Consider the following 22443-nt stretch of genomic DNA (forward strand, 5'->3'; position numbering starts at 1 on the left):
TATAAAAGGGCCAAGATGGCCAATAGGTAGGGCGATGAAGATTTGGATGCAATTTTTTAAATGGAATTTATTGAGCACTTACTATGTGCAAAGCACTGTTCTAAGTGCTGGGGTAGATACAAGGTAATCAAGTTGTCCCACATGGGGCTCACAGACTTAATCCCCATTTTACAGATGAGGTAACTGAGGCACAGAGAAGTTAAGCGACTTGCCCAAAGTCACACAAGTGACAAGTGGCAGAGCTGGGATTCGAACCCACTACCTCTGACTCCAAAGCCCAGGCTCTTTCCACTGAGCCACACTGCTTCTCTATAGTAATAATGATGGCATTTATTAAGCGCTTACTATGTGCAAAACACTGTTCTAAGCGCTGGGGAGGTTACAAGGTGATCGGGTTGTCCCATGTGGGGCTCACAGTCTTAATCCCCATTTTACAGATGAGGTAACTGAGGCCCAGAGAAGCTAAGTGACTTGCCCAAAGTCACACAGCTGACAAGTGGCGGAGCAGAAATTTGAACCCATGACCTCTGACTCCAAAGCCCGTGCTCTTTTTAATTGAGCCACACTGCTTCTCTGAGCCACGCTGCAGGGAAGATCTGGAAGAGGTGGCTCTTACATGTCTTTGAAGGTGAGGAAGACTGTGGTTTGGGGAAAGCTGAGGCTGTGCACATCTCCCTCTCTTCAGGAACTTCCAAGGGTTGCCCAGCCACCTTCACATCAAGCAGAAACTCTTCCCCATTGACTGTAAGGCACTCAATTGGCTCTTTCCCCTCTACCTAACCGCACTCCACCCCGACTAAAACCTAGCCTCCACACGTGACTCCTTCGCCACCAACCCACTTACTGTTTCTCGACCTTGTCTCTCTTGCTGTCATCCCTTGTTCACCCCCTCCTTCCTGCCGGAACTCCCTGCCACTTCATATCCAACAGACCACCTCTTTCTCCATCTTCAAAACCCTACTAAAATCATATCTCCTCCAGGAAGCCTTCCCTGACTAACCTCTAGTCCTAGTCTCCCTCCCTTCTGCATCACCTGGGCACTCCCATTCACTCCCCCTAGCACTTTGATATTCACCCTTCCTCCAGCTCTAGAACACTTAAGTAAATATCCTTATACTCTGTTATTTCCCAACCTTGTACTTTATTGTCTATCTATGGGCAGAGAGTGTGTTTAATTATATTGAACTCTCCCAAGCGCTTTGAACAGTGCTCTGCACAGAGTAAGCACTCAGTAAATACAATTGAGTAAGTGCCCAATAAATTTGCAGGCAGGAAATGTCTATTATTATATTGTACTCTCCCACGTTCTTAGTACAGGGCCATGCACACAGTAAGCACTCAATAAATAAGATTGACTGTGCACAATCAATGCCACTGATTCATTGAGATGGTTTTCTAGGTGGAGAAAAGGTGGAAGCAGTGAGAGTCAATGTTGAAGCTAATTTGGTGTTAAACAAAGGGGAAGGGCCAGCCTGCCTCTTCCCCCTTGGATAGGCTATTGGTTTCTTCAACCACTGTTCTGTCAATGGCAGGATATTACAGGCTGATTATCTGACCTAAGGGTCCCATTCTGGGATTTGTCATTCTGCCAAAGTCTTGTTCTGGTCTTGCATCTTCTACTTTCTTTGACTTCAGGGATTGTTGACCAAGATGCAGAGACCCTAAAGCAAAGGCTATCACTAAGGGGAGTGGAGTGGTGAAACTACGGAAGTTGCAGTGAGAAACTATGGAATCCTTTCTGATTTCTTATTACAACCCTGCCCAAACATTTCGCTCCTCTATTGCCAACCTGCTCACTGTACCTTGATCTCACCCGTGTCACCACTGACACTTTGCCAATGTTCCACCTCTGGCCTGAAATGCCCTCCTGCTTCTTAACCAACGGACCTTCCCCACCTTCAAAGCTTTATTAAAATCACATCTCCTAGATGGCTTTCCCGACTAAGCCCTCATTTTTCCTACTCCCTCTCCCTTCTGGGTTGCCTGTGCACTTTGATTTCTACCCTTTAATCACTTGATATTCAACCCACTCTCAGTTCCCCAGCACTTGTGTATGTATTCATACTTTATTTAAATGTCTGTCTTCCCCTCTAGACTGTAATCTCCTTATGGTCAGGGGGCATGCCTCCTGACTCTGTTGTACTGAACTCTCCCAAGTGCTTAGTACAGTGCTCTACACATAGTAAGTGCTCAATAAATACTATTGAATGATTTTGTTCAGCTGTTGTGGGAAAATGGGCCAATGCAGGAATTTTATGGGTGAAATGGGCATTTTATGGACAGAGGCATTACAACATGACCTCTGTGAGCTCGATGTGGGCAGGGAAGGTGTCTGTTTGCTGTTATACTCTCCCAAGTGCTTAGTATAGAGCTTTGTGCACAGTAAGTGCTCAATAATAATAAATGATGGCATTTGTTAATTGCTTACTATGTATGAAACACTGTTGTTCTAAGCGCTGGGGGGGATACAAAGTGATCAGATTGTACCACGTGGGTCTCACAGTCTTAATCCCCATTTTACAGATGAGAGAACTGAGGCTCAGAGAAGTTAAGTGACTTGCCCTAGGTCACACAGCAGACATGTGGCGGAGCGAGATTAGAACCCATGACCTCTGACTCCCAAGCCCGGGCTCTTTCCACTGAGCCACGCTGCTTCTCTGATTAATTAATGTGATTAATCAATTAATGTGATTGAATGAATGAATGAATGACCAATTTAGAAGGAGCATTGTCATCATCATTATCATCATAAATACTGAATAAGATTTGCATCAGGAGAGGTGCCAGAGAGGAAAAAGGCAACCAAGAATGGAACTCAGCTTCCCAATCCTCCCAGCCCATCCTCTGACTGTGGCATGAGTATCATCTGTCCTAAATGGAAAGACCCTGTCAACACCGACTTGATGCCAGCCATGCCCAAACACCAGGCAAACACTCCTTTTTGCCATCAGTCCTCTGCCATCACCACAGACTCCTCAGCCTTCATGCTTGGAATCAAACAATGTCTCTGAAAGCCACAGGCTTCACCCTGACTTTTATCTGATGTGACAAGAAGCCACAACAACAACAAAAGCCCCCAGCGATGCCAAAAGGGATGGCGTGAGTTGATGGTATTCCTCCTTAGCCCAGTACGGTCAGCTCCCAGAATTTCATCGGACAAAATCGGGGAGGTCATCCCTCCCTCTCAAAAATCCTGGAGGGAGCTCATCTCTGAATCGATCCTGAGTGAAGTACCAACGGAGTAGAGGGGTCTATCCCACGCTCTGAGCCGGTAGGTGCCCGAGATCTCCAGATCTCTAGCTGAAGCGTGTGAGTATGAGCTCTCCTTTCCCCTAATGGCACCCATTAATGAGCACGGTATGTTAACAATGAGGGCCATTATGGATTTTAAAGATTCAATTGCATAATACATACAAGGACCTGACATTTGGTCTGCTCTGTGGACTCTACACATTGATCTAATGATTTTGAAAATGCTAACATAGTAAGCAAGAATTAAAATGTCATTTTAAAGTATATTTGTATTTAAATTCTTCGAGAGATTCCTGGATCTATCTGCCCCCTGGCATATTCTAAAGGGGGTCGTAACATCAGTCTGACACCGTGGGCACTTTGAACAATATTCTGAACAATGTTGGCATTTCAGTCTAATTAGTTGCATCCTATTTTGTGATTTGTCCTGGGTGTTCCTGGTTGCTGGCAGAGTATTTTTTCTACCCCCATGCTCAGCCTTGTCTCATTCTAAATGTCAACAGCCTAGACCTGGTGTAATTGGTTTCTTTCTCATCCTTTCTTTCTTTGCTCACCCCAAACTCACCTCACTCCTTGTGTGAAAGTTTTGTCTGGGATGTCAACATTTCTGTTTGCCTCAATAATGAAATCTGATGTCAGGCAGGCAGAGTTCCTCCAGTCCCTACCCTCCAAGGCAGGTTTTCTAGTCCTGCCAGCCTGACAATATTTCTGAAATCTTGTGGAAACCTGCTAAATGGCAACACACTTGACTTTATAACAATTATGGTACTTGCTAAGTGCTTACTATGTGCCAAGCATTTTTCTATGCACTGGAGGAGATACAAGTCAGTCAGGTTGGATTTAGTCCCTGTCCTGTATGGGGCTCACACTCTTAACCCCCATTTTTACAGATGAGGTAACTGAGGCCCAGAGAAGTGAAGTGACTTGCCCAAGGCCACACAGCAGATGTGTGGTGGAGCCGGGATTAGAACCCAGGTCATTGTGACTCCCAAGACCATTTCAGCATGGTCTACCCACTAAGTCATGCTGACTTTATTACTATTCAAATATTTTCTAGAACAGTCCATCAGTAGGGTGGTTTCACTCAGGAGCCCAATGGCAAGAATGGCTATGACCAGTTCCCACATGGTTAGACTTCCTTTTTCCTGGGTGACCGCTGCCCTCGTTAGCCCTACTATCTCGATGTAGCAGGAGCCAATGGCTATGCTTGTACTTGCAATTTTTCCATCTGATTATCACTGCAAAATTCAACCTCACTTGATGTGGGCCGCTAGGCAAATTTTAAGTCCCCATTATTAGATTTCTTCCCCTTTTACTGATACCTCTTAGTCAATCATATTTACTGAGTGTTTACTGTGGGTAGAGCACTGTACTAAGTGCTTGGGAGAGTCCAATATAAAGATAAACAGACACATTCCCTCCTTAAAAGGGATGGTCAGGCAGCCTTTCCTTAATATCCAAGACTGCCGATGCTTAAGCAATCAACTGATAAATATCTTTGGCCACCTGCTTGGCCTGACTTTTGGCAGAGTGGATAAGGGAATGTGATTGATTGGTGTTTCCAGTAGTGGTGATTGCAGGCACTGGGCAATCCACACACTCTCTCACCTGGTCATTTTTTAAGAGAAGGATTTATATAACAGAGCATTCTTAGTCACGTCTGCCAAATCTGTCCAGAGACATGTGACCAATGGGTAAACCCAATGTCTGCCCCTCAAGCTATGACACTTTGCTATCAATCAATCAATCAATCAATCAACCAATGGTATTTATTGAGGGTTTACTATGTGTAGAGCACTGTTCTAAGTGCTTGGGAGAATATAATATATCAGAATTAGCAGACATGTTCCCTGCCCATAATGAGCACACTACTTTCATTCTTCTATGTGTCCTGATGGATGAATAGTGTTGGAGATAGAGAAAAAAGTGTGGTTAAGAATCTAGACAGACTAACCCGATTTGGATAAGCTGCTTAGAACAGTGCTCTGCACACAGTAAGCGTTCATTAAATACAATTGGCTGACAATATATACAATTGACAGCTTTTCGTTATCATCAATCATATTTATTGAGCGCTTACTATGTGCAGAGCACTGTACTAAGTGCTTGGGAAGTACAAGTTGGCAACATATAGAGACAGTCCCTACCCAACAGTGGGCTCACAGTCTAAAAGAGTGGGCTCACAGTCTAAAAGATAGTTTTGAAACATGGAAGAATATGGGACTGGACAGCTGAGCAGAAATATTATATTTCTGCCAAGCAATGCTCTCTTGGCTGCTAAATAAGAGAAAGACATCATGGGTAGACTCAAAGCCTTAAATCCAGCATCTCATTGACTGTATCATCATCCAGCACCTAGATTTCTCTCTCTCTCCCACTTTGTTTCTCTCTCCTTAGAATTCCTTTTCACTTTTTTTTAATGGCATTTAAGTGCTTGCTACGTGTCATGACTGAACTAAGGTAGACACAAGCTTATCAGGCTGGTCACAGACCATGTCCCACATAGAGCTCGCAGTCTTAATCCCCATTTTACAGCTGAGGTAACTGAGGTACAGAGAAGTGAAGTGACTTCCTCGAGGTCCCACAGCAGACACGTGGCAGAGCCGGGATTTTAACCTAGAGCCTCTGACTCCCAGGCACATGCTCTTTCCACTAGGCCATGCTGCTTCCCTTTTCTTTCCATTTCACATCCCTAAACTCCAATCCCACCTCCCGTGGGAGATTTTCCTCACTTCCAAGCCTCTGAGCTCCTTCCCCAGACAAAATTCCTCCCCTCTCAGCTCTCAAGCCCTAAACATTATGTAGTCCTCTTCCCTTCTCCCATTCCCCATCCTCTCCAAACCTTGTTCACTCTTCACTCTGGCTCCCCTCTCCTCCATGTCTATCAACAAAGACGTTCAGTTCATGAATCCCCACTCCTAAAGAACTGCCAGTGGTTGACTATCCACCTCTGCATCAAACAGAAACTCCTCACCATTTGCTTTAAAGCACTCAATCACTTTGCCCCCTCCTACCTTACCTCACTAATCTCCTACTCCAGCCCAGCCCACACACTCTGCTCCTCTGGCAGTTTATTCTCTCTGCCCTGATCTTGTCTATCTCACTGTCAACCCCTTTCCCAACTCCTCCCTCTAGCCTGGAACTCCCTCCCTCTCCATTTATGCCAGACCACTACTCTCTCCACCTTCAAAGCATTACTGAGGTCACTCCAAGAGGCCTTCCCCAAATAAATTCTCTTTTCCCTGACTCGCTTTCCTTTCCATCTATGAACTTCAATCTGTGACCTTTAGACCTTTGATATTCACCCCACCCCCAAACCCACGGCATTATGTACATATTTTTAAATTATATTATAAATTATTTATTCATATTATTGTCTCTCTACCCCTCTGGGCTGTAAAGCTCATTATGGGCAGGGAACGAGTCTGCTAGTTCTGTTATGTTGTACTCTCCCAAGCCCTTAGTACAGTGCTCTGCACTTAGTAAGTGCTCAAAAAATATGATTGATTGATGTCTTGGTCTTCCTTCTCTTCGCTCACCATGCCGCGTGTGTGTGTGTGTGTGTGTGTGTGTGTGTGTATGCGTTTGTGTGTGGACTGTGGCTGTTTATGTATAGGTGTTTGAGTATGAGTTTGTTGTATGTAGCTGACTGTTGAAATATCTAGCTGTAGGTGTGTATCTGGGTATATTGCAGTGGATGTCTAAATATAAGTTTTTAACAGTCTGTGTCTGGGGTGTGCCTTATGTGTGTGGCTTAAAGGTGTATCTGCAGAAGCATTGTTTCCTAGTAGAGAGATCACAGTCCTGGGAGTCAGAGGACCTAGGTTCTAATCCCAGCTTAGTTACATGTCTGCTGTGTGACCTTGGGCAAGTCACCTGACTTCCCGCTGTGTCATTCACCTCATCTATAAAGTGGGGATGAAATCCTATTCCCTCCTACTTAGACTGTGGGCCCCATGTGGGACAGGGAATGTGTCCAACCTGATTAACTTGCAACTATCCTACAATTTAGAACAGTGTTTGGCACATAGTAAGTGCATAATAAGTACCATAATTAAATTAAATCTACAGGTGTGTGTGTGTGTATTTGTGACCCTCCATATAAACTCTGAGTTATTATGTAGAAGCATAAGAGAAGCAGCATGGCTCAGTGGAAAGAGCGCAGGCTTGGGAGTCAAAGGTCATGGGTTCTAATCCTAGCCTCGCCACTTGTCAGCTGTGTGACTTTGGACAAGTCACAACTTCTCTGGGCCTCAGTTCCCTCATCTGTGAAATGGGGATTAAGACTGTGAGCCCCCTGTGGGACAACCTGATCACTTGTATCCCCCCAGTGCTTAGAACAGTGCTTCGCACATAGTAAGCACTTAACAGATGCCATCATTATCATTATTATTGAGCACTTAATCCGTGCAGAGCACTGTACTTAGTAAGTGCTTAATAAATGCCCTCATTATTATTCAAATCCTGGCTCCGCCAATTGCCAGCTGTATGACTTTGGGCAAGTCACTTAACTTCTCTGGGCCTCAGTTCCCTCATCTGTAAAATGGGGATTAAGACTGTGAGCCCCCCGTGGGACAACCTGATCACCTTGTATCCTCCCCAGCATTTAGAACAGTGCGTTGCACATAGTAAGCGCTTAACAAATGCTATTATTATTATTATTATGTTGGTATATGAAATTCATGAACTTCCTTTCTTAATTCTTCCTAATCCTCTGGCAAGACTCTTTCAATTTTGTCTTATGATGTCGAGTTGTCTCCGGCCCATAGCCACACCATGGACACATTGCTCCCAGAACGCCCCACCTCCATCTGCAGTCATTCTGGTAGTGTATCCATAGAGTTTTCTTGGTAAAAATATGGAAGTGGTTTACCATTGCCTCCTTCCATACAGTCCACTTGAGTCTCTGCCCTCAAGTCTCTCCCACAGCGCTGCTGCCCAGCACAGGAGAGTTTTGACTTGTAGGAGATTGCCTTCCACTCTCTAGCCATTGCCCAAGCTAAGAATGGAATGGTTATGCCTCTTCTTGACTCTCCCTCCAATAGTCGAAACTGGTAGAGTACTGGAAACTCTCCAGGTGTGACCCTGAGAGGGGGTCTTTCATTCTACCAAGGCGATAAATGCTAAAGACCTGGGTTTCACTGTAGTCTTTGATCAGTGATTTTATTCCTCAGAAGCCTCAACTGGAAAACCTACAGTTAGTAAACTGGTTCTTTCTGCCCACCTGCAAAGTCAATACCTGAGAACGTTCATAACAAATTCAGTGTTGAAAGTAAGGTTGCAAAGGCTGTATCCTTCGCAGCAGAAGGCAGTGACAACGCAGAGAAATGAAACTCTGCTGTTCAGAATGCCAACCCAAAGGGCATCTATAAACTTTTCCAGCTCATCAGAGAGTGAAAATCTCTCAAATAAGGATTTCTTTGTGTGTGTGCGTGCGCACGCAAGCAAATGAGTGCAATCCACAAACTCAGCCTTGCAGTTACTTTTCAAACCTTAGTGGGCTGTAAAAGATATTTTCAACCTGCAAGGATCGTACTTCTTGTCTACGAGCCACACTGATTTCCTTCTATTTCCTCCTGCAGCACTAATAATACTAATAATTATGATATCTGTTAAGGACTTACTATGTTCCAGGCACTGTACTAGGCACTGGGGTGGTTACAAGCAAATCTCAGGTTGGACACAGTCCCTGTTCCACGTGGAGCTCACTGTCTCAATCAGTTTATAAAATATGAATCTGTGAGGATGAGTCCAAATACTGTTCTGAAAGCATGTGACCTAAAATTTTCCATGAAAAGCAAAAGAAAAGGCAATAGATTGTAAGCTCTTTTTTGAATGGTATTTGTTAAGCACTTACTATGTGCCAGGCACTGTTCTAAGCACTGGGGTAGATAGCTAGTTTACATTTATTTTACATGCTCTCCTGAATGAAGAAAAATATCTTACTTGTGAGTACAGGCATATAATAATTAGTATTTGTTAAGTGCTTACTCTGTGCTTAGCACTGTGCTAAAGCACTGAGGTAGATTCAAGCTAATTAGGTCTCACATGGGGCTAACAGTCTAAGCAGAAGGGAGGACAAGCCCTGAACTTCCATTTTGCGGGTGAGGAAACTGTGTCCTAGAGAAGTTACCTGACTTGCCCAAGGTCACACAGCAGGTCCGTGGCATAGGCAGAATTAGAACCCAGGTCCCCTGACTCTCTGGCCCGAGTTCATCCCACTAGGTCACACCACTTTCCTAAATAGATATCTTTATTTTTGAAGATGCTACTACTGATGGGGAACACCTATCCATGTGTGATGAACACATCCTGTCTCATCGCTGGATCCTTTCTGCATCAATGGGGTTGTCCCACTTTTGGCCTTGTTCTATTTCGAAGTCTTCCTCTTGGTATCCTCACCTATACAAGGACTGTCCTCAAGGAAAGCACACCCTCACTTGATTGCTGTCTGTCAGGTTATTCTTTCCACTGGTCTGTCTGTCTCCCAGCAAACAATTACATGGTTTGAGACTGTGCTTCACAATAATAATAATAATGATAATAATAATGGCATTTATTGAGTGCTTACTGTGTCCCAAGCACTGGAGTAGATACAAGATAATCAGGTTGGACATAGGCCCTGTCCCCCAGGGGGCTCACAATCTAGGTGGTGGCAATGAGAGCTGGTATTGAATTCCCATTTACAGATGGGGAAATGGAGACCCAGATAATTTGAGTGACTTGCCCGGGGTCACTCAGCTGATCAGAATTAGAACCCAGGCCTGGGTTTGTGTCTCAGGCCTGAGCTCTTTCCACCAGGCCACACTACTTCTACTCTATCTCTATGATGTTTATTCTGCCCTCCTGGCTTATGTGTGCCCTTTTTCATTTCACCATACAGAATCTGATGATGATAAGAGTATTAGGGAACTGTTTGGGTGTTCTGCTCTTGCTCCTTCTGTTCACACATCTCCCTCAGCAAAGCTGTGTTGCTATGAACGTTGCGGCAATGCTGGTGAGCTGAATATATTTCAGGTCCTCTTGGTTGGCAATCTTGTTCTGTCATTTAATGTTTTACCAGTGATTCTGGATGTGCAAATCTACAGTAAGTCTAGGTCCCCAGCCACAAAGAAGATCATACATCATGGCAGCCTTGCAGACCTTCAACTTGGCATGGAGTTTGATGCCCGATGTAGCCACTTTCTGTTCTGCAGTCTGTCGAAAATCATGCTGGACTTTTAAATTCCATTTTCCATCTCTGTATCTGTGTATTGTCGGATAGTGTGCTGCCTAGATATCAGAATCTGGTGGCTGGTTTAAGCTCTGCGTTGCGGATGAAAACCTTTGGTTATGTGTAGGGTTTTCTGGCTGTAGGCGATTCAAAACTTCTCTTGTCTTCAAACCTATTGAAGACCTATTGAAGACCTTATGTCTACAAACCTAATGGAGAAGCAGCATGGCTCAGTGGAAAGAGCACGGGCTTTGGAGTCTGTGGTCATGGGTTCAAATCCCGGCTCCGCCAACTGTCAGCTGTGTGACTTTGGGCAAATCACTTAACTTCTCTGGGCCTCAGTTACCTCATCTGTAAAATGGGGATTAAAACTGTGAGCCCTATGTGGGACAACCTGATCACCTTGTAACCTCCCCAGTGCTTAGAACAGTGCTTTGCACATAGTAAGCACTTAACAAATACTATTATTATTATTATTATTATTGCTAGTCCACAGCACTGTTGCATACCTGCAGAGTGGTTAATAATGTTCATTTGCCTGCATCCTGAGGGTGTGTTTCTAGATGAGAGGCATCCCAACCCCTGCCAGCAGTCATCTGCTGATACAAGAGCTGTAGCCCAGGCCACTCTTCGGCAAGAGGGCACCTCATCTAATAATAATAATTATGATATTTGTTAAATGCTTACTTTGTGCTAAACACTGGGGTGGATATGGTACAATCAAATCAGACACAGTCCCTGTTCTACATGGATTCCCAGTCTAAGAGGGATGGAGGATAGGTATCTCATCTCGATTTTAGTCCCATTTTAAAGATGAGGTACCTGAGGCACAGAGAAGTTAAGGGACTTTTCCAAGGTCACTCACCAGGCCAGGGACAGAGCCGGGAAGAGAACCTAAATCATTAAAGTCATTATTTGGCCTAGTAGAAAGTGCAATGGACTGGGAATTAAAGGACCTGGATTTTAACGCTGGCTCTGATACCCTTCTGCTGTGTGATCTTGGGCAAGTCACAACTGGCCTGGGTCTCAGTTTCCTCCTCTGCATAATGGGGATTCATTCATTCATTCATTCAGTTGTATTTATTGAGTGCTTACTGTGTACAATTAATAGAATGTAGCAATTAACAGATGCATTCACTTCCCACAACGAGATTACCTTCCAGTCTAGACGATTCAATACCTGTTTTCCCTCCTGCTTAGATCATGAGGTTCATGAGGGACAGGGACTGTGTTCAACCTGATGACTTTGAGCTACCTCAGTGTTTAGTTCAGTGTCTGGAACATAATAAGTTCTTTAAAAGTAACACAGTTATTAACAAACACCAGAAGGCCATGCAGCTTCTCATCGCTTTACAACTTCTGCGTTTCACCTCGTGAACCCGTCTGCTTTTTATGCCCCTTCCTCTTGCCAAGGGCACAAACTTATCTTAAGCCATATTGGCCAGTGACTCTCTGCTTGGGTCAAAGAGGTAACCAAGAACTGTCCTCTCTAAGTGTTCGTTTAGCTGATTTTTTTAAATACTGTTGATTGTTTGATTAGCTAATTTTAACTTAGTCTCCTTGAGTTTCCATTATATCCTTCTAGTATATGTGTCATCCTCTCCCACTCAGGCTGTGACCCAAAAATCTTTTCTGAATTTGCAACATAGTATACACTAAATGGAAACCAATAATAATGATGATAATGAGTACTATGGTAAAGGTGTTCATGGTTACCTTAATACTATCATCAGGAAAGACATGAGGCATGGAATGTGACTACTAAAATAGACACGTCATTTTAAACATACATTTATTAAAATAAATCACATCATCTTTTACATGAACAAGCAATCTAGAGGCAGCCCTAGTAAATGTGTTGACTTTGTAGGAGGAGAACTGAAAGATAGGCAACGGAGCATGGGTTTTTAGAATCACTTTTTTTGTGCCAATTCTTACCCTGGATTCTTTCATTCCTTAAGCTCAGATAAATTTCAAAAGGCCTATATTTTAAGGTACATCCTGCAGAGTCTATCATTGCTGTTCTTCATTTCCCACTCCTTCCTTCCCCATCCTCATTAGCTCCTTCCCCACTCCTTTGCCCTCCTCCTCCTCCTCCTCTTCCTTCACATCTTCTCTTCCTGCTTCCCTCCCTCCTTCCCATGCTGGGCTGAACCAGGAGGAGGAGGAGGAGGAGAAGGGAGCTGGAGGAGCAGGGGGAGAAGAGGGGTAAAGTGGTTGCAGTTATTCTTTGGGTGCAGAGTGGCAGAGTGCAGTACTCCAGCTTCAACCCTCCCCTCCCCTGACTCAAATCTCCAGTGCAGGAGCTCTCCCACCCCTCCATCCATCTGCCCCTTTGGCTTCCCCCACATTTACCTCCCAATTCCATTTCCCCTCTCCCCAAGTCTTTCCCTTCTACCCCCACCCAAGTCTCCCCTTCTTCCCAGCCATTAGCTCCCCTTTCCCCTACTCCCTCCACAGTACAGGGAACCCCTGGACCAGGGATTCTTTTTCAAAGCTAAAATCGTACCTGGAATTTGAAGCATTCTAAAAGCCTGATCTTATCTCTAGTTGAACACAATAGGGAAAAACTCATTAATTTGTCCAAATCGTTTTAACCCCTCAATCATACCTTTACCGGAAAGTCCTCCCTGGAGGTTGTCTGGAAGTGAAGGGGTAAAGCAAGAGGCAGGAATAAGGAGCTCTCTCTTATCCTCACTGACGTCTGGTTCTGCCAGGGACAGGGGCGCAGTGCCCATTGATATCCCTCCCCTCCTGTAGGAGGGTTCTAGTACTTGTTACTTGTCAGAAAATTCTATTTTTCAGGCCCAGAATCTGGTTATTTGAACACTAATTTTCTTTGGATGAATCAGATCTTCCTCCTTACCTTAGAATATTTGGAACAGTAGACCAATAGCATTCCTCCAGTGAACAAATTTTATTCTGGATAAAACTCACCAGAGGGCTTCGATCTGGCAGCAGAAAATTGGCAGCAGCTTCCCTGGACCTCTTCTCATTGTTTCCCCAACAGGTAAGTCTTGACCACAGCACCAGGCTTCAGTTTCCAGGTTGTCCTGGATGCCCTTTCGGGTCTTCTGAATCAGCCCTAAAAGCCCTGCTCACAATAGAACTCGAGACACGGACACATGTCAGTTTTCCCTGTCAACGGATTAAGGGTTTGGGAACCAAAGGTCCGATATAAAAGCATGAATGTTCGTGTATGTCAAAGAGGCTTGTGTCTCTCTGGGTGGTTTGACAACAGATAATACAAGAACATTTCAAGGGAGAAGAGAGACATTTAAACGTGCTGTGCTACAGCATGATATCAATCAATCTCCACTGATTCCTTTGAGTTCGATTCAACAATGAAAGGATACGACTTGTCATATTTCCACTGCCTTTCACAATATTGATCCATCAGTCAATAACGGGTTCACTTGTCACTGTTTTTTCATTTTTCAGTTGTTTTCTACGGAAATGGCATGCCCAGAAGGATTCAACTGTTTACCCCTCCACCCCCACCCTGGGGCTCGTGCCAACCTTGGGAGTCACTGCCTCCTGAGTGAACTGCTGAAATTCCCACGTCGGGCACAGAAACAGCTGGATGTTTGCCAATTCAAATCAGAGAGGATTTGCAGTAACGTTAAGGATCTTGTGATGATTAAGGGTACTCTGTCACTTTTCCTAGATCGAGTCTTCAGACGGAAGTTTCTTGGCATGAGACAAACTGAGATTTTACACTGATGATTTCCTTAGCCGGCGCCTTGGCAAGGGAATTGGATTGGTCTAAATCAGTCTTTCCATCGGCGGGGGCTGGACCAGGCTCCACATCTCCACTCGGGCCCCCTCCTTCTCCTGGCGACTGGGGCTGTAGGTCCCCTGGGTGGCCCGTTTGTTGGTGGTCACGACGGAAGCAACGACCGCCAGGAAGAGGACTAGCAGCAAGGCCAGGGTGATCGAGCCAGCAGCAGTGAAAATGGCGGAGAGCACGTCATCTGCCAACTGGAAAGATTGAAATCATCGTGATTCCATGTATGGAGCAGAGATAAATTTCTATGGCATTAGAGCTACCGTGGAATTGAACCAGTCAGTCGGTCAGTCATATTTACAAAGCATTTGCTGTGTGCAGAGCACTTTACTTAAGCGCTCGGGAGAGTATGGTACAACAATAAACAGACACGTTTCCTGCCCACAATGAGCTTATGGTCTATTACATAATAATAATAATAATAATGTTGGTATTTGTTAAGTACTTATTATGTGCCAAGCACTGTTCTAAGCACTGGGGAGATATAAGGTAATCAAGGTTGTCCCACATGGGGCTCACAGTCTTCATCCCCATTTTACAGATGAGGGAACTGAGGCACAGAGAAGTTAAGTGACGTGCCCAAAGTCAAACAGCTGACAAGTGGTAGAGCTGGGATTCGAACCCATGACCTCTGACTCCCAAACCCGGGCTCTTTCCACTGAGCCACACTTCTTCTCAATATCATCTAGAGTGATACTGAAAAGAAAAGAGTCCCGAAGAAGGGCCCATTATCAAGAGACATCTGAGGTTTTCTAAGAATAGTCAGGTGAATATGAATGTGTTGGTGAGCTCTTCTAGTAGACTGTAAACTCCTGGAGGTCAGGAACCAAGTGTATGGGCTGTATTGTGCTCTCGCAAGCGTGCACACAGTCAGTGAGTGCTCAGTCAATATTATTGATCAGCTGATCAATAACAAGCCTTTAAACAGATGTTTACGTGGGTAACTAAAATACGCTTTGGTATTTTAAACCATTGATTTACCCAGGGTTATTTTAATAGCCGTGAATGAGACAGCACTTTTTGACAGCATCAGACGTGCAGAAAAAACAGATACATTTGGGTCCCACACCTTTTGGAGGCCAGAAAGTATGCCGATCATATTTCCACTGCCTTTCACAATATTGATCCATCAGGGTTGTGTTTCAGGAATTGAATCCCAAATTTAATTCTAGGTGATAGGTTATGGTAAAAAAAGTACCTTTCTGTGTTGAAAGTCAAAACTATCTCATTCTGGAACGGTGGGTGGAGCTGAGGCATCTTTACATGCCTGAGCATTCTGCAGAGACATGGCATGGTGATGGGGGATGAATAATAATAATAATGATGATGGTATTTGTTAAATGCCTAATATGTGCCCTACACTGTTCTAAGCACTGAGGTAGATACAGTGTAATCAGGTGGTCCCACGTGGGGCTCACACTTTTAATCCCCATTTTACACATGAGGGAACTGCACAGAGAAGTTAAGTGACTTGTCCCAGGTCACACAGCAGACAAGTGGTGGAGTCGGGATTAGAACCAATGACTCCCAAAGTTGTGCTCTTTCCACTGAGCCACGCTGAAGCCAGATGTCCTCCCACTGCCTAGGCGGGGAAGGAATCCCGGCTTGCCCCTCAGCCACCTAGCACTTAGTTCGGTGCCCAGCATGACTCAGGCGTTCAATAATTATCATTACTTCTGCTACCACTACTACTCTTACTGTTATTGCTGCCACTGCAGCTACTACTACTATCACTACTGCTACTTCTACTGCTACTATTACTAATTAATTCATTAATGATGGCATTTGTTAAGTACTTACTACATGCAAAGCACTGTTCTAAGCACTGGGGAGGATACAAGGTGATCAGGTTGTCGCACGTGGGGCTCACAGTCTTAATCCCCATTTTACAGATGAGGTAATTGAGGGACAGAGAAGTTAAGTGACTTGCCCAAAGTCACATAGCTGACAGTTGGCGGAGCCAGGATTTGAACCCATGACCTCTGACTCCCAAGCCCAGGTTCTTTCCACTGAGCCATGCTGCTTCTCAAATAAAATATTTGTGATGGCGGTAATCGAACCCACCTCCACCACCTGGAAGGTGGCTATGTTAACCACTATACCACTAACACAGGACTGTTAGTACTATTACTACTGCTGCTGCTATTGCTATTACTACTACTATTCTATTGCTACTATTGCTGCTACTACTGATACTATTGTTACTAGTGTTAATTAGTAGTACTGCTACTCCTATTACTACTACTACTACCACTAGTACTCCCCTCTCAGGGCCACACCTGGAGAGTTTCCAGTTCTCTACCAATCTCAACTATGGGAGGGCGAGTCAAGCAGAGGCATACCCATTCCTAGCTCGGACGGTGGCTAGCGAGCAGAAGGCAATCTACTACGAGTCAAAAGCTGCGATGGACAGCAGCCACGTGGGAGAGAGTTGAGGGTAGAGACTCGGGTTTTCTGTGTGGAAGGTGGCAGTGGTAAACCACTTCCACATTTTTATCAAGAAAAGTCTATGGATACACTACCAGAGCGATTGCAGATGGAGGTGGGGCATTCAAGGAGAGATGTGTCCGTGGCGTCACTATGGGTCGGAGATGACTCGATGTCATAAGACAAGACCCCTAGTAATTCTAACTACTGCTAATACTTCTGCTACGGCTACTGCTGCTACTACTATTACCTTTCAGGATTTTTTTTGGTTTACCAAAAACATCAAAAGTCCGATTCAGGACTGAGATAGTTTCCCACGATACTTCATGAGAGGGGGATGCCACCGGGATCAATCTGCTGGGTGATATGGATGATGTGGGATATGGAAAATTTCTCCTGATATACAGGATGTCCCTAGAAAGGATTGGTCTTTGATGGCAGAGCTTCCAGCCGTCATTTTGATTTGAATTGGAAGTGACATTTGACCAATAGTAGTTGCTCATGTGCTCAAGGCTGAACTTTCCAACTTCATGTATTAAAAAACAGGAAGTGACAGATCGTACTGTGTCAGGAGAAGCTGGTTGCAGGGTGTTTGCTTGCCCAGAATGATACGTTGAATGTTTCCTTTCCCTTCCATCCAACTCCAAATCTGTCTTCACAATCAATCAATCAATCAGTGGCCTTTACTGAAAGCTTACTAGGTGCAGAGCACTGTACTAAGCGCTTGGGACAGAACAATAGAACAAAATTAGTGGACACATTCCCTGTGCTAAAAAAGAATGAAATGATGATCACTGAGTCCAGCCAGTAGTATCACCATCCAGGTTCTGGATAAATAGCCAAGCCAGAAGAAAATAGGAAAGTTTCTTTTTCTAAGTACAAAAAAAAAAAAATCCTTGTACTATTATTACTAAAGGAACTAGCTTTGCCATCTCAAGGAAAATTGTAACCTGATTTATCTCACTCTATGAGGCTGTCCTTAGAGGTGCCTGACTTTGGGATCAAGCCAAGGTATAGTGAATAGAAATTCTCTAAGCAATTCTAAAAAGACCTCAATAATAATAATAGTCTCTTCTCAGTCGAAGGGTAAGGCTCCTTAGGCTCCCATGAGATGAACCAGTCAATCATCTTCAGTTTAGCTTAAGTAAAGTTCATTTATTCATTCATTCAATCATATTTATTGAGCGCTGACAGTGTGCAAAGCACTGTACTGAGCGCTTGGAAAGTACAATTCAGCAACAGAGACAGTCCCTGTCCACAATCGGTTAACAGTCTATAAGGGGGACTGACTATGGTTTTGTAGCTCTTCACTTGCCATCCAAGTGCTTTGAATTATTGTGTAACACCCCCCCCCCTTTTTTTTTTCAGTGGCAGTTAAGTGCTTACTATGTGCCAGGTGCTGTATAAAGTGCTGCAGCGTGACTCAAGGGAAAGATCACGGGCTTGGCATTCAGAGGTCATGGGTTCTAATCCCAGCTCTGCCACTTGTCTGCTGTGTGATTTTGGGCAAGTCACTTAACTTCTCTGAGCTTCAGTTCCCTCATCTGTAAAATGGGGATTAAGACTGTGAGCCCCACGTGGGACAACCTGATCACCTTGTATCCTCCCCAGTGCTTAGAACAGTGCTTTGCACATAGTAAGCGCTTAACAAATACCATTATTATTATTATTATACAAGTTAATCAGGTTGGACACAGTCCATGTCCCACATGGGGCTCACAAACTTACTCCTTGTATTACAGAGGAGGGGACTGAGGCATGGAGAAGTTTGTACGCATTTATTACTCTATTTTATTTGTACATAGTTATTCTATTTATTTTACTTTGTTAATATGTTTTGTTTTGTTGTCTCTCTCCCCCTTCTAGACTGTGAGCCCACTGTTGGGTAGGGACCATCTCTATATGTTGCCGACTTGTACTTCCCAAGGGCTTAGTACAGTGCTCTGCACACAGTAAGCGCTCAATAAATACGATTGAATGAATGAATTGAAAGTGATTTGCCCAGGGTCACACAACATAAAAGTGGAGGATCCAGGATTAGAACCCAGGTCCCCTGATTCCCAGCCCGTGCTCTTTCCACTAGGCCATACTGCTTCTCCCCTTCTAGAGTGTAAGTCCCTCAAAGTCAGGGAATGTCTCATCTTTTATTTTATTTTGTATTTCTGCAGTTCTTAATGCTTCTGAAATTCTTAGGGGGCTGCTGTTACTACTGTTATTGCTGCCACTACTTGTGACTGAATGACCTTTCTCACTGACATTCTTCCTTAGTTTTCTATTAAGCTGCAATGGAATAAACCCTATGGTAATTGAACCTTCAGTGACACATAAGCTAATGAAAGTGCCGAAGTGAAAGGCGTATCCCCCAGCTGTATTCCTCAAATAATAACATGGGTAATGACAAGAACTGGAATGACAATTTACACTTTTATTTTTAGAGATTTGGGGGGTTGTGTTTCAGGAATTGAATCCCAAATTTAATTCTAGGTGATAGGTTATGGTAAAAAAAAATCATTCGAGCAATAATTCATTATGATGCTGTCCTAATTATTCCATTTTGTGGTAGTTATTAGGATACGATTTGGTCTAGACTGTATTTTGATGCCTGGCCAATCAGCCATATTTTGAAGAAGAAATTCATAGCTGTTTATTGATTGATTCATTCATTCATTCATTCAGTCGTATTTACTGAGCGCTTACTGTGTACAGAACATGGTACTGAGCATTTGGGAGAGTATAATACAACAGGAAACAAGGAACATTTCCTGCCTTCTTGACTGGCTCATCATCTGTGCAAATATAAAAGAGGGAAGCAACTAGGGTTACAGGCTGAAGCAGTGTGGCTTAGAGGAAAAAGCACGGGCCTTGGGGTCAAAGGACATAGGTCCAATCCCAGCTCTGTCTCTTGGGCAAGTGATTTAACATCTCTGTGCTTCAGTGTCTTAATCTGTTAAAACCGGGATTAAGTCCCTGTTCCTCCTCCAATTTAGACTGTAAGGTTCATGTAGGATATGGACTGGATTAGAGTTGATGATCTTTTATCCTCTAGTGAATCAACCCCAGCAGCATGGCTCAGTGGAAAGAGCATGGGCTTTGGAATCAGAGGACATGGGTTCAAATCTCCGCTCTGCCAATTGTCAGCTGTGTGACTTTGGGCAAGCCACTTAACTTCTCTGTGCCTCAGTTACCTCATCTGTAAAATGGGGATTAAGACTGAGCCCCCTGTGGGACAACCTGATCACTTTGTAACCTCCCCAGCACTTAGAACAGTGCTTTGCACATAGTAAGCACTTAAATGCCATTATTATTATTATTAATAATAATAAGAAGAATTGTATTATTTGTTAAGCTTTTACTGTGTGCTAAGCACTGGGGTAGATGCCAGGTAATCACATTGGACATAGCCCCTGTCCCACATGGGGCTTACAGTATTAATCCCCATTTTAACAGATGAGGTAACTGAGGTACAGAGCAGTGTCTGGCACAGAGAGAGTGCTCAGCAAATATCACAATTAATAATAATATTAATAATAAAAATAACTATCATTATTATTATTCTCCCGTTAAAATAGTTGATTTTGATCCACCTGAGCTGGTGCTGTGATTTCGGTTGGCAACTGCACATTTGCTAGGCCAACAGGAAGGGGCTCTCCTCACCCGCTGACTCCTGGGTGGGTTGCCGAGGAGGGCAGAAGGTTTGCCATGTTTTGGCTTCCTCTCCCCGTCCCGTTGGCAGGGCCCAAGCGCAGTGACGGTCTGCCCCTTCGGGGTGCCAGCACTCCGAGCCAGGCCGGGCCTCGGCAACAAGCCCCGTTAGCGCGAGCAGTGAACCGATGTCGACTTGCCAGGAGCTTCCACAGTCTGGTCCCATCAGGATCAACCGTCTCTTCACTAATTGATTGCTGAACAGCTCATTTAATTTGGAAAACACGAAATGAGTCGGCTCGTCTGAGAAAAGCCACGAGAATATTCCCGCCTCAGCATCAGGGACTGCCTGTCAAAATATTTGGGGCTGGTGACAGCACTTGGGAGCTGGTGAAACAAATAAACACAGAGGAAACGGCCCCAGGAACGGTGAAACATCACACGGTACTTCGAGATCCTCGGTCACACATTCGGAGTTGAAAGGAGGTGACAACATTAAGAGTTTGACTTAGAGCCAGGAATTTCAAGGACTGAGCCTGAGGAACCTCCCTTCTTTTCTCATCCTGTTCTTTTACCCCGGAATGCCAAAGAGGCCTCACTCTGGGATGCCTGCCTGCAGAGGTGAAATAGATTTTTCGTTTGAAATTTTTCAGCTCGTTAATGTTATAGTAAAAACTTGGGGTTGGGGGAGATGTCTCTTGTATTGGGTATGGATGGTAAAGTACAAGAATCCTCCCCACACCCCCACCCCATAATGTTAACAATCAGCTTGTTCATTCAATAGTATTTATTGAGCGCTCACTTTGTGCAGAACGCTATGTACTGAGTGCTTAGCATTGTTTTAAGTGCTTAGCACTGGTGGGCATGGAACATGTCTGTCTTGTACTCTCATATCTAGGAATCAGAAGGTCATGAGTTCTAATACCGGCTCTGCCACTTGTCAGCTGTGTGGCCTTAAGCAGGTCACTTCACTTCTCTGGGCCTCAGTTACCTCATCTGTAAAATGGGGATTAAGACTTTGAGCCCCATGTGGGACAAGGACTGTGTCCTACCCTATTTGCTTGTATCCACCCCCAAGCTTAGTACAGTGCCTGTCACACAGTAAGCACTTAACAAATACCTCAATTATTATTATTATTTTACTCTCCCAAGTGCTTGGTGCAGTGCTTTGCACATAGTAAGCACTCAATAATTACCGAGGATGATGATGATGACTAATCAGTGGTTAATTGAAGAGGGGATTTTGCACAAAGCATGGCTTCATTTCTCTTGAGTGATGAGACCAAATGTCATCTAGAGCGTATTATCTGTGCAAAATTGTGCAGATAAAGGTAAAACAGGAAATGGTTCTTAAAGGAGGCAGGGAAAGTAGATCCAGTGTGCTGTGGGCATGATTACTTTTGGTCTCTTTGTTCTAAAAAGTAGATTTTCGACTTAATGGATTGTCAACAAAATCCCACCCAAGCCTCAAACCTTGTAGGGTATTATTCTGCCGTATGGCAAGGGGCAGCCGTTTCCATAGCGATGCTGACTGCATGCCCAATTTTTCTTCTTAAGGTTAGCATTTCTACAGTAACCCCCTTTCGATTGTGAATACCCTGTACTGTTTACAGTTGGGAAGAGGTTCAGAGGCCATAGCGATTGTTCAGGAATGTGCCGTGGCGGAATGCAAAAGAAGACCCATGCTGTAGAAGGATTATTTTCTAGGCCACTTCACAAATGCGAAGAGTAATATGACACTGGTTAAAGGCTTACTATCAATCAATCAATCATATTCACTGACAGCTTGGTCTGTGAGATCGTTGTGGGCAGGGAATGTCACTGTTTGTTGTTGTATTTTACTTCCCCAAGCGCTTAGTACAGTGCTCTGCACACAGTAAGCGCTTCATAAATACGATTGAATGAATGAGTGAATGTGTGCAGAGCACTGTACTTTGTACCCAGAACCATGCTAAGTGCTGGGGCAGATACAAGACAACTGTGAGCCCCTTTTAGACTGTGAGCCCACTGTTGGGTAGGGACTGTCTCTATATGTTGCCAACTTGTACTTCCCAAGCGCTTAGTACAGTGCTCTGCACACAGTAAGCGCTCAATAAATACGATTGATGATGATGATGATAGA

At 44.2% G+C, this 22443-nt stretch overlaps 1 protein-coding gene and 1 non-coding gene across 2 annotated transcripts in view; both read right to left on the reverse strand.

Annotated features, from left to right (window-relative positions):
• Nucleotides 1-8209: 8209 nt before the first annotated feature.
• LOC119927839 lies at nucleotides 8210-8347 on the reverse strand. Its single transcript, XR_005450807.1, has one exon. It is a non-coding gene; the product is annotated as a small nucleolar RNA SNORA7 (small nucleolar RNA).
• Nucleotides 8348-12884: 4537 nt separating this feature from the next.
• CRB1 (crumbs cell polarity complex component 1) overlaps nucleotides 12885-22443 on the reverse strand; it is a 183988-nt gene continuing 174429 nt past the window's right edge. The window contains exon 12 of the mRNA XM_038745195.1: nucleotides 12885-14446. Within this exon, the coding sequence (XP_038601123.1) occupies nucleotides 14231-14446 (216 nt within the window). The 3' untranslated portion in view covers nucleotides 12885-14230. The remainder of the gene's footprint in view (nucleotides 14447-22443) is intronic.

The sequence above is a fragment of the Tachyglossus aculeatus genome, chromosome 4 (assembly GCF_015852505.1).
Source record: "Tachyglossus aculeatus isolate mTacAcu1 chromosome 4, mTacAcu1.pri, whole genome shotgun sequence".
NCBI classification, from domain to species: Eukaryota; Metazoa; Chordata; class Mammalia; order Monotremata; family Tachyglossidae; genus Tachyglossus; species Tachyglossus aculeatus.